The sequence below is a fragment of the Stylophora pistillata genome, chromosome 8 (genome assembly GCF_964205215.1).
Source record: "Stylophora pistillata chromosome 8, jaStyPist1.2, whole genome shotgun sequence".
Classification (NCBI taxonomy): domain Eukaryota; kingdom Metazoa; phylum Cnidaria; class Anthozoa; order Scleractinia; family Pocilloporidae; genus Stylophora; species Stylophora pistillata.
In genome coordinates, this window is record NC_142526.1 from 8,251,597 (window position 1) to 8,264,483 (window position 12,887).

The following is a 12,887-nucleotide window of genomic DNA, read 5'->3' on the forward strand; positions in this document are numbered from 1 at the left end:
GAGAAGTAAAGCAGTACATCGTTATAGCATTTTTGATTGCTCCAGTTCTCATGAAGGAAGGTCTGGCAATCGCTATTTGGTTGATATTAACACGATTGGAGGTATGTGTTTGTAGTTACTTCTGATCAATTGATCGACATCATTTCTCATAACATAGCATTCTTTCAAAACCATCACTATCAAGAATGCTAAAGCTTTTAAATGGTACACCCCCTTGAGTGCCTAACTGCACGCAAAATCGAAAGGGAAAAGGGGGATTGAAATTGGATCATTTACCGAATTGTTTGTCAGAGACTAGTTCTTAAAAATAATGTTCATGTACCTGCATTGTTGTATTGTGGGCGGATGGTTTTAGGCCAGCTGTTTTTGGTGTATCAAGTACTTTTTCCAGTCTACCAAGCACAGATATCTTGTCTCACCTACAAAGAAAACTATTATTAAGCCATGACAATAAGTATTGGGTGGAGTAAAATTAAGGATTTAAATATCATGTTTTCAGACGTTTCAGAAATAGTCAGAGGCGCACAGTGACAACAGTTACATGGGAAATTTATGAAACCTCTGAAACCACAAGTGAATTTATTTATCCTTAATTTTACAACGAAAAAAGCAATTACTTGTTTTTAACATAAAGGGAAATATCATTTTTCTATTGAGGTAAAAAATACGCTCTGTTGCCATTTCAGTGTTCAGTTAGTGTCAATGAACAGTTAGACGCACAAATCAGCTGAATTAAATTTTAATTGTGGTATGACAATACTAAAGGAAGAAACCAGCCTTTCAGTAAATCAGCATTAAGTAATTTTGCCCTCTACTTTATACTGATAATGACTTGATTGCATTGAATAGATTTGAGTCACTCACTAAAACTGTACACTACAATGTAGGAGTTTGCAAAAACGAGTTGTCAGAATAATGAATTTTTCTGACGCTAGATCTCATTCTGAGCCATTACTGAAGTCTCTCAGACTCCTAAAATTCACTGATATAATTCATCTTGAAATTCTCTCTTTTGTTTATCAGTGGTACCATAAACTAAGCCCTTTTTTTTATTAATTGTTTTTAACCCAGTATCTTCTATTCGTTCATATAATACACGTCAATCACAAATTGAGAATCTGTTTGTTAACTCTGTTCCTACCGAAAAAGTAAATATGTTCCTGTGGTCTGACTGCTGGTCTTTCCTTGGCAAAAGGTTTAGCTATGGTTCATTTACCCACCAACTGTAGACCAAACAATGCCCTACTGATAGTTAACATAATAAACAATCAACTTTCCTTTTCAAAATTTGTCACTTTTTCAGGGTTTTCTCTAAGTTTTTAAGTAGCCGGAGTTTTTTGAAAAGAAGACGGTTGTGGGTTTGGAGGACCCATTTGATGGACCTCAGCCCATCGTTTCTAGGTGGGCCCGGGGCATGCTTCCCGGAAAATTTTTGAAAACTGGAACGCTAGAAAACGCATTACCTGGCATTTTGGGCCATGAAACTCAGGCCCCGTCCACACGTATCCGGATATATTTGAATCCGCAACTATTTCTTTCCGGATGCGAAAATAATCGCGTCCACACGTTATGTGATCACAGCGTATTCAAATCGAATTCGCCCGTCCACACGTATCCGGATTCACTCCAGATTCACTCTAGTACCCAGGATGACTCTATATATATTGGTTACGGAACATGCGCTACGGCATTTAGCAGCCGCGGAAATTCAATGTTTCAGTTTACGTGCGCCAATTCTAACAGTTAAAAACATGTCGAAATCAGGCAAGAAAGCTGAGAAGAATGAGGGGAACAAGCCAGAATCATTCATATGGAGCGACGACGAGGTAGAGCTGTTATTGAACGTGACAATATAGTACAAAGCCGCAAAATCTATGGAGAACATTGACTGGGAGTCGTGCCAGAGTAAATATGGCAATATTTTAGATCGCTTCGTAAATCACTATTTGCCTTTGATCGGCGGTCATACTTAACTCTGCGCGGTAAACATTGGCGCCAATTTTGTGAGGTCATCGTATCAAAAAATATCCGGATTCGACCGTCCACACGTATCCAAAATGTTATCGAATTAAAAAATTTCCACTCTGGAGAGCGGATTAAAAAATATCCGGATTTGCTTGCAAATTCGCCGGATACGTGTGGACGATAGCTGTATCCGGAAAGAAAAAGTTGCGGATTCAAAAATATCCTGATACGTGTAGACGGGGCCTCAGACATTAGTGGAATGAATTAAGCTGCAATTATACTGTGAAAGCCATATTACTCAAAGAAAGAATAAACGACATTTCAACAATTCAACGATATGAACAAAAAGTGGAATGATATTTGTTGTATCTTTTTGGTGGTTTTTTTGGAGCTAATGAGCCTGGCAAATATTGCCACTTGACAACTTGTAAACTTGGCACATACTTGAAGGAATAGACCGGTAAACGGGAATTAATCCGCTCGGTAACGGGAACAAGCCTAACAGTCCAAAGGTCTAGTATCTTCGGTTTTTCCGTCACAGAGGGTGTGGACAAAACGTGGCCTAGGCCATGGCCTACTCTGTGGCCTACCCTATGGCCTACCCTATGGCCTACCCTATGGCCTACCCTATGGCCTACCGGTGGTCAGTTTTTTAAGAACATAAAAATAAAATCAGTAAGAGTCGAACGAATACGCCGGCGTACAATTATCTGTCTCTGAAAAGGGTATGCTAGGAGGTCGGTAACACGATTTTCAACTTCCGAGGGAACGAAACAGTGCAAATATCACAGCACCCAACCTAACGGTAGGTTAAGGGGGAGGGGAGAGGAGGGGCCAATATTGCGTGGTCGCAGAGGATATGTAAAATGGCGGCTTTACGATGCAGGCTGTCAGTTGGTAACATATAGTGGAGTGCTGGTGTAAAAATGTAATGAACGGCGTTATATCGGACAGCATATCCAGGTAGGAAAACGCAAACATTACGTGCCAGGCCAATTTTTTAAGTGCCTCTTTAAGTGTTGTAGAGTATATTGAATTTGCAACGAGCACCCCGGGACACGCATGCATCGCCGTCGTAACATTTTGCAAACTTTACTTGCTTTTCCAAAAAAAGGGCCAGAATTGCACTAATTTGAAAGGAGAGCTGATAGGATGATGTTTGCCCAAAAGTTGCGTTTAAGCGGCTTCTATTCCTTGATGTCCTTATTCTATCAGAAGGTTTATTAGAAATTTTGATAGGAATGTGGCCGCCAAAACAGCAGAAGAAAGTCGTTGGTAGGACAGGACTCAGGAAAACGTTGAAAGGTTTTCAGCAATGCTATCCTTTTAAAAATCTGACCGCCGGTAGACCATAGGGTAGGCCACAGGGTAGGGCCATGACCTAGGCCACCTTTTGTCCACACCCCGTCAACGGAACATAAGTAGACAACAAGAAAAACTTGGCTTCATTTGATTTGCGTTTTCCTTGACAAAAAAGATCTAAGGTTGACTGCTTTCGCTTTTGACCTCGCAGGTCATTAATTTTCGCAATTTCGTACTGATAGTCACCTACGAAGACTACTTTTTCCCAGTTTCCTGCTCGCACTAATAATGCATTCAGGTATCGAAATCCAATATGGCGGACAACACGGATGTTCCGAAAACACACACTGACCCCCAGTCCATGGACCCCCTACGGACCTGGTTCACGGACCCTGTGCGGACCGGTCCTCGGATCCTCTATGGGCCCCCCTTTACAGACCCCCCCATGAAAAGACAATAATAACAATGACAACCTATAGAGATTTGACTTACCGTTGTTTTTTTGTTCGTGATGGCGAAATTTTGACTATTAATATTCCAAACATTACCGTGGCAGTGAAAGGAGGAAAAAAGCCGACTAAAAAGTAAAAAAAAAAAAGTTAAAAGACGGATTACTTAGCTATCTTGTGAATATATACCCTTCTGCATTCGCTGCCACTGACTGCCTCCGCCATTTTGTTCGGCTCATTCCCCTGCGTGTTCAATGACTCGTCCCAGTCTTCCACAATATGATATTCCTTCTCTTCTCTCTCGCGCAACCATGGATGACTGGTGAGCTTTTGAGTTCAATCACCTTTGTTCCTTTGTTTTTCTGTGACATCTACATCTACAACAGTTTAAAAATATATGTTCTTTCTTTAGAAGCAATTTCGTCTATGAAATTATGTCAAGTGACCAGGTGAGTTGAATTTGTTATATTTCAAATGAGCAAGTCAAATCTCTACAAGTTGTCATTGTTATTATTCTTTATATGTCTTTATACTCGTCATCTGTGATAGTATTCTCAGCTGGCGAAGATCTCTTTTGACAACTACCATTCAGAGCACCTGTTGATGTGCTGCCGAACACCATTCCCAAGATTCTTGAGAAAGTTATGTATGATCAGCTCTATGATGCTTTCAAGACCCACTTCTCTCTCAATATGTCTGGATTCTTAAGTGGGCACTCATGTTGCACTGCTCTTCTAAAAATGGTGGACGACTGGAGACTAGCCCTGGATTCTAAGAAAGTCACTGGCACTATTGCCATTGACCTTTCCAAAGCTTTTGATTCTGTGTGTCACAGTTTACTCCTAGCCAAGCTGCGTGCTTATGGTCTGAATGATGACGCCCTCAGATTCGTCCAGTCATACTTAACCGAAGGACAGCAAAGAGTTAAATTTAATTGCAAATTCTCTGATTGGCTTCCCGTTCAATGTGGTGTGCCTCAAGGTAGTCTTCTTGGTCCCTTATTTTTTAATATATATATGAATGACTTAAACTTTGCTGGCCAGATCGCTTCCTTGCGTCTATATGCCGATGATACGACAACTTATCGATCTCATCACGATATCACTTTCTTGGAAATTTTCCTGAACCATGATATTGACATCCTCCTGTCTTGGCTTTCTCGTAATTATCTTATGATCAACAACATAAAGTCCCAAGCTATGATGATCGGAGATATTGCTTACGACCCTCAATTTATCATTGGTGACTCTAGAGTCGAGTTATCTAACTCACTCAAAATCCTTGGGGTCACAATTGACGACAAGTTAACATTTGCTGATCACATTCAGAGTGTCATAAAAAAGGTTTATGCCAAGATTGGAGCCCTTAGGAGACTCAAAAAACTTATACCTGCAGATGTCTCCCTATCACTCTACAGGGCTTACATACTTCCTCACCTGGAGTACTGTAGTCCGCTATTGCTTGGAATAAATAAAACACTGAGCTCTAAACTTGAGTCAGTCAATAAGTACGCACTCAAAACTTTGCTTAATCTCGGCAATAATGTTGATTACAATACAATCTTAGCTAAAAGCAACATGAAAACTCTAGAACATAGGCGATTTTATACTTCTTTGGTTTTACTTTTTAAATGTATGAAATGGAACGGTTCGGAATATATTAAAAACTTTTTTTAATTGCGGGAATCTAGATATAGTTTAAGGAATAAAGGTGTAAATCTAGTGCAACCAGGGTATAATAATAGATCGTATCATAATTCCTTTACATATAAAGCAAGTCACCTTTGGAACAGTTTACCTAGAGAAATTAAAACAGCATCTACGCTTAGCGATTTTTGTAGTAAACTTAAGAATTTCGATTTTGGTACTCTAGGACCAATCTGTAAATGTAATACATGTAGTTGACTTTTATTGTACGTACACATACATTGTCATTCTTATTCATATTCATCTACTGCAATATCTTTCACCGAACATAATGTTTAGACTCTTCTAACTATCAATATTAATCACCTACAATTTTACAATTATCACTCGTACTCTAAACCTATATATTTTTACCTATAAAGTTTTAAGTACTTCTAATAATATACCTTTAATTATAGTTCATTTATAGTCTACCGTTTTATACATGAGCCTCTGGCTCGGGCAATTGGGCAACCATGCCTCACGTTAGACAATAAACTTTGATTGATTGATTGATTGATTGATTGATTGATTGATTACGGACAAGCCTTGAATCGTTTTATTTAACGTAGTCGTGGTATCCAAGTACTTATCGTAAACTGAAATATGAATTTATAAGGAAGAAGCTAAGCTAAATGCGAATAGACAAACCAACATTCCAAACATTCCGATATAAAGGCAAGATGCATAGCTAGCTAAAAACTCAAACCAACTCACAAAAAAACTATTTAAAAGCACAAGGAAAGGAACATTAGCACTTACATAACAGTCCTGCTTGTAAGAATTGAACCAAAACGAACTTCAATATAAGTTAGGTATTCGGAAGCGAAACGGGAAATCCAAACAGACACTTACTCTAACAAACGACAACAACCAAACGATAAACTAAAAAAAACTTCAACTACTCTTCTCTAAAAATCGCACACATCAACATTAAAAAGGGTCCGCGTGATTTGCTTACGAGATTACTTCGTAACCTCAAAGCACGCGCACGCGAGTCGCGCGCGCACAAGTTTGTTAACGTCTTCTTGAGGTGGCTCGTACCAGTTTCCTCGCGTGGGAAACAGGTTACTCTTGCGTGACGCGCGCGAGAGAAACAGGAGAAAGAAGCGCCAGATCAAAAGATGAAAATTCAAAACAAAGATGGCGGCGCGTGGAAATTTTTCAACTTTTGTGAGAAGTTTTCTTAAGAGCTTGTATTTGATGTGTTGAGCGGCCACTTTGAATGCAGGAGATAGAAACTAAGATAACGAAGACGATTTTCGGAGAAGTAAAGGTTGCTTCACTTCACATTTAAAAGAAATATATTTAACCGATATGAAATCTTGTGACGGCGAAAAAAGAAGAACTCAAGTGAAGGATAATCTACCTGAAGTGGAAGAAGACTTTGAAACTTCAAGGAAATAATATGATATAGCCAGAAGTCATGTGTAGGATTTTTAAGATGAGCTCGGGAGGCTGTCTTTGACGGCTGTTTAATGATTTTCTTAGCAGTAAACGTCTGTAAACATCAGATCGTAGGTGCTCGCGCGAGCACACGCAGTTGTCAGCGGTAGCTAAAACAGATCATGAGCAAATGTCGATCTTATAGAATCCAGATTTTTAAATGCGCGAGAACGCGCGTGGAAATTGCTAAACTCACGAAAGCTATTGCATGAAAACAAGTCCGGTGACCCCTTCTTTTTATTGTTCCAATATGATAATAACGTCGAAAGGAATCATCAGAAAAAAACTAGAAAATTCTACGGAAGGAAATTTGCGATGTGTGAAAATTGCCCTTTTTGTAGATTTTCTGAAATTCCGCTCCGTAGAATTTTTTAAAAATCTTTGTGTATTTTCCTTTTCAAGTGCCAAAAGCAATCACTGAAAAAAATCAGGGGATCACCGGGTTAGTTTTCGAATTATTTAAGCCACAAGCTAAAAAATGCGTCTGAATAAGCCTATGAAAGCGTTGCCATGGAAACTGCTAGTGACGAAATGACACTTATTTTTGGATAACCAATGATTATGTAATTCAACCCCGTAAAAGTGTTCAACTGGCCTTGGTCAGTCTTTCTGTTGTATTCTTTCAAAGTTACAAACCATCAAAAAGATGAAAACCGGTACGAGCCACCTTAACAGCAGGCAAAAGCGTGGCAGCCGTTACATAAGGTTGGAATAACGTTGCGTGCTGCGTGGCGTGGCCACTGACCAGAACAGATTAGTTTTCAAACAAAAACTATTAAAATTTAAAAAAAAAATGAGAATATTTTCAAACTGTCAGTTTAAGTAAAACATAGTAAACATTGCTATAAAGTGAGTACATATGGAAGGCTGGAAACTGGTTTACCAGTTTAAGATCTTTTAATGACCTACAAGATCTTCAACTGCACGCAGCAAGGAGCGAGTATGGAGAAAGTGGCGAGATCCGAAACATCTTGAAAGCACGCGAGGGTAAGCATTGAACTGCTATTTTGACGGTTGACGGTAAAAATTTATTTACTTTTTTGACAACTGACCTTTAAATATTAGGTCTTCTGACGGCGGACGGTTAAACCCCTATGAGGCCCTTTAATGGTGCGTCGTCTGGACTTTTGTATTGTGCGTCTTTATCAAATATTGAGATGAAAAGAGTGTTCTCATTGGCCGATAGGTGTGTCTGGACGAGATTATGCAAACATTCCTAAGAGGTCACACTTTCTGTAATATTCCAGGAATATTTTATAACAGCAAAAGAGGATTTTTTTTCCTGTGTTAACACAGCCTCATCTCAACACCAAGGATTGTGAGTAATAACAATAAAAAAAAAAGCCCGAGGTTCAGTCGAGACTTTGCACAACTTTCTCGAATTCTCCCAATCCCTGTCGTGTTTAGATGGAATAACACAGAAAACCTTCTCTTTTGCTTGATTGTTCTACCTATGGTTCAATTTTTAATTTCAAACTACATTTTTAAAGCTTCATTCCTTTAGCAAAACATTTACTTTATAAGAAATTTCCTCCCCTATATCGAATGTTTTCATCTTCAAGATATGAACAAAGAAATTGTTTGCAGACGCCATTGCTGCATAAAATATCTATCTTACCATCTCATTTTCAATCACTTGCCACCCAAAATGGCTGCAACGGAGCTTCATTTCCTCAAATTGTTTCAAATCCTGTTTAAACAAGACAGATGGGTACAATTGGTTCAAGAGGACAACCTGCTCTCGTTTTCAATATGGTGTCACAACGCAGGGTGTATGAACTCCTTGTGCTGGACTAGACGAAGTTCACTTCGAGATAGATATGAATGGCGATGCTCCAGGAGGAGCTGATATGGAATACCATTGATACGCCATAATTCTTGGTTTTATGGCACTAGACTTTCATTTTAACAAACTATCAACCCTGCAACATACGCTTCGGCTCAAGTTTTGCAACTTCTCAAGCATGAAACTTCACTTAATGACGAAACAAAACCAACAGAAACGGTGGTAGATCGCGGGTATCACTAAACTAGAATGGTTTTGGTATCATTCAAAATAAAGGCTGTGTCTATTATCCCTCAGATATTTTTGCAACGAACGGAAAAAAATGTTAACGAACAGCTTAGCATTTACTCTGTGCAACATTCACTTTCCAGTGTTCTCTGCTTCGAGTTCATGTAAAAGCAAATTTGTCCACTACTTCTATAACAACAGCAAAACGCTCTATAAAGTAATTGATTAGTCATTCCATTCAAGCTCACATGTTAACTTTGATTTCTTTTTATTGTCGCGAACAAGTATATATACGGAAACTGTGCTAACTAACACTTGATAACAATCATTCAAATTAGTCAATCATTGGACATAGAAGTAAACTGAACCTGACCATAAATAAAAGCTATACACTTCTAATAATATAAATAACATTACGTTACTACTGATCAATTTCGGATAACATGCTATTTACCTTTTTTGCATATTCATCTTAAATAATTAATTAATTAAGCATGGGATCGTATATGAAATAAAACCTATACGCCTCTAATACTCTAAAACTATAAATAACATTACGTTATTACTGATCAATTTTGGATAACATACTATTGCCTTTTTTTTGCATATTCACCTTAAAAAAAATTATTCAATTAAGCATGGAATCATGTATGAAAACTTTTCTAACACTTGTTGAACATACAATTGACCTCATAGTACAACCATTCACATTCTTGCGAAATTTAAGGTTACTGGCCTTCCTCTTCCATTTCGTGTTAAAGTTTTCGTAATTGTAAACAAGTGTTTTATTTACGAAAAAGAAAACATAACTTGTACACGATTTAGGTATCATCTAGGTCATTCAATATTGACCATAGCACGGATATGAACTGACTAAATGGAGTTCCGTATCTACATCGTCGTTCTCGTCAGCTTCACCTTCACGGTTCTTGTCAAATGAAATTTCTCTAGGCTCATTTTCTGTGCAGGTAGAAATTTAAAAAGTTAGAAAGTCTACAAAGTAAGTACAATCATATAAGCTGGCCTCAAACTCTTAAAACCCATACCAGGTTTTCTGGACAGGAAAGCACAAAGACTAGTGCTATTACTCCTGGATTACTTACTCATCCAAAGCGTTAAAATTGATATGTTGCAATGAAACTTTTGAGATCACGCCATCCAAAAATATTTTTCTTAGCCCACTATCTTTACAGGTTTCATAGTATTACAAGTTTTTCATTTCACTCCTGGGGGGAGATAAATGTTCTGTAAACAACAAGAGAGCCTTCCAGAAAAGAATTAATTATTGAAGCCAGCTTCTATTTGAATCTGGATATCCGTATTAGAATATCCTTGGTGTAGGCAGCCGTCAAACAATTAATATCAGCTATCATTTCATGTAGACATCAGCCTTTACCAGGAACAATTTGATAGTACGCGTGAAGCATAAAATAACTTTATTCGCAGATTGGGTCGTTGCGCGTAAAATTGAATTGAAAGCGGAGAGTACATGCCTTACTCGTGGTGAGTTATCTAAATAAATTTGAAAACCATCTTTTGAAGAGTCAACTTTCATGCACATCTGCCGGGAAACATGCGATTAAAATACTTTGGTAATTGTCGTACATAGGCATGAAAATACAGAATGGTGCACCTACTGATCTCGAAAGACAGGTTTTTGCTTCCGCATTAAAGGCAATTCAGTTTTTTTTTTTCTGATGAAATGTCCTTAAGCCACTAAGTATCTTTCGCTGATGTGGATTGGGCTTTTTGGTCGGAACTTTTGTCCATCTTCAAATATACATCACAGGAGGAAAAGAGACTCATTTGTGTTTAGGATCTAGGTACTCAAGTTAATCCCCGCAGGGAAAATTAAAAAATATATATATATGATCATCATTTTTGTATAACTCAACGCCCAGAAGGGTGAAGAGTATATGGTGATTATTAAGCTTCAAAGTCACATACCGTATAACCTCGAATTAGCCGGACTTGTTTTCTTCTTCCCTCTCAGCTATGGGGAGAAAAAGGTACATTATGCATACAAAAAGCGATGCGTAAAAGTATTTTATCGTTTTTTAGAATTGTTGTATTTATAAGACTGAGTAGCCTTTGGAGACAGGAAAGGAGGCTGAAAATAGGGTAAGGTAAAAAGGATACGCGTGGGAAAAGTGAAAATGTGATTGAGAAAGAGAAGGAAACTACAGCTTTGTCTCGTGCGTGGGAAAAAGAAGAGTTCCAATGAGAAGTCAAACCTCAGAATTTCAGTTTCGTTTATTTTTTTATGTTCGCGTCAAGACGAAAAAATATTTACCTCTTTCACTTATGAGCTTAAATTCACGAATCCCTCTTTTATCAATTACTTGTCACCCTGACATGTTATTGCTAGATGTTTCCTGGTTCTAAGTGTTTTTCTCCTTTGTTCTTCGTTTTCTTTTTTCAGTCAAGTATGAGCTGAACCAATTATGGTCTAGCAAGATTTAGTGTGGTGGCATCACAGATCTGGCAAACGATACCTATTAAAATAAAGTGTCTCCCTGCCAAAAGCTTTAAAAAAGAATATATACTCTTCCTACTTGGCATGCACACATCTTGAACAACTTTAACCTTTCATAGAGCTCTGTTTTACTATTTTAACTATTTAGTATATGTGCTATCTCCTTAAGTGTATTTAACTTCCACCCATCCGTAACTGCTCTGTGGTAGTGGCCAACTCGAAAGCTTGGCTCCTTTGGCTACTACACACTCTTTCCACTGCTTTGTGTAAATTCATGTATAGTTAAAACTCTCTTCTTTTTTTCTCTACTTTTTCTCTTTCTCGTTCTCGTTGTTGTATTTTTAGTAGAATAAGTGTGAATAAAAGAATGAATGAATGAGCTGCTAGACACAAACTTCACTCGTGATACCGTCTCAGTTCAAGTTGGACGCATGTACAGCTCTACTTGTTTCGTTGCACAGCAAGTATATTGAACACGTCATTACGATCTTTATCGTTCAATCGCCACATATCCTTGGCCTCCTTTTCAAAACGAGTCCTCGTGCTCAACCATTCTTGTGAAAATGAGTTTAATTTGCATGTGAATGGAAACTTCAGCCAACTCTATTCTACAAGGAAGTAACCGGACATCTTAAGGAGTTGTACTTGAAAAAAGTTCACCAAGTAGTCTGCATTTCAGTGGAAAGAGGTACTCCTTACGAAACGACACGATCGAGGACTGTAAGTGAGCACAATTAGTGGAGGAAGTCTTCTCAAACGATTTATTATGTAGAATGATCTGGCTCGAATTTACTGAACATGGGGCAAAGGGGCCAAAAACTGGAAAGAAGACTTTTTGATTGCTCCGAGATGCACCAATTTCAGAAAGAAATAGGCCTCTCGTGTCACCCACGCTCCAACATTGCATTTTGTTTAACAGCCACTAAGCAGTCTTAGTGAAAACTATATAGAGTAAATAATTCTCGATTTTGAAAAGTTGGGGAAGCTACCTTTTCCAGCAACAAAATTAGTTTAGGAGCTAACAAAACTTTGATTCCCAAACGTCAAAAGAATTATGAGTGAAAAATGAAAACTGAACTTTGGAAGAATTTTTCAACGGTAAATATCGTTTCAAATATAAGTGTTAGTTTCCTCAAAGTATTGCTGAATAGAAAAATTTGTTTCAAATCCTTTTCCTTATAAATATTTTCGACATTACCACGCAATTTTCTGGCCGGAAAGTCTAGTAAACAACGATTTAATCATGGTGAATCCGATGTACACATCAACAAACAAATAATCAGGGCACTCAGAATTTAGCCCTTTTTGAAAAAAGCTTTAGTCTCCAAATGTTTTCTCACGAGGTGTGCCTTGCTCTCAATCCACATTTTGTTACAGCTAGCGAGCATATCCTTTTATGACTGATGGTGGCACTTTAACGTTACGAATGAAACAACGAGAACGAAATAGAAAGAGCACGCAAAATCCTCAAACGCTTTGATCACAGCAATAAGTTGAACAGCCATACAAAATTTGACCATCAAACTTTGACTAAACTTCGCATCACAAAT

At 38.0% G+C, this 12,887-nt stretch overlaps 2 protein-coding genes across 2 annotated transcripts in view; both read right to left on the reverse strand.

Annotated features, from left to right (window-relative positions):
• LOC111328599 (uncharacterized) overlaps positions 1-12,887 on the reverse strand; it is a 197,905-nt gene that overhangs the window by 45,786 nt on the left and 139,232 nt on the right. The window lies entirely within an intron of this gene.
• LOC148724789 (uncharacterized) overlaps positions 9,109-12,887 on the reverse strand; it is a 49,713-nt gene continuing 45,934 nt past the window's right edge. The window contains exons 26-27 of the mRNA XM_088731659.1: positions 10,809-10,854; positions 9,109-9,821 (exon numbers count right to left, since the gene is read on the reverse strand). Of these exons, the coding sequence (XP_088587785.1) occupies positions 9,703-9,821; positions 10,809-10,854 (165 nt within the window). The 3' untranslated portion in view covers positions 9,109-9,702. The remainder of the gene's footprint in view (positions 9,822-10,808; positions 10,855-12,887) is intronic.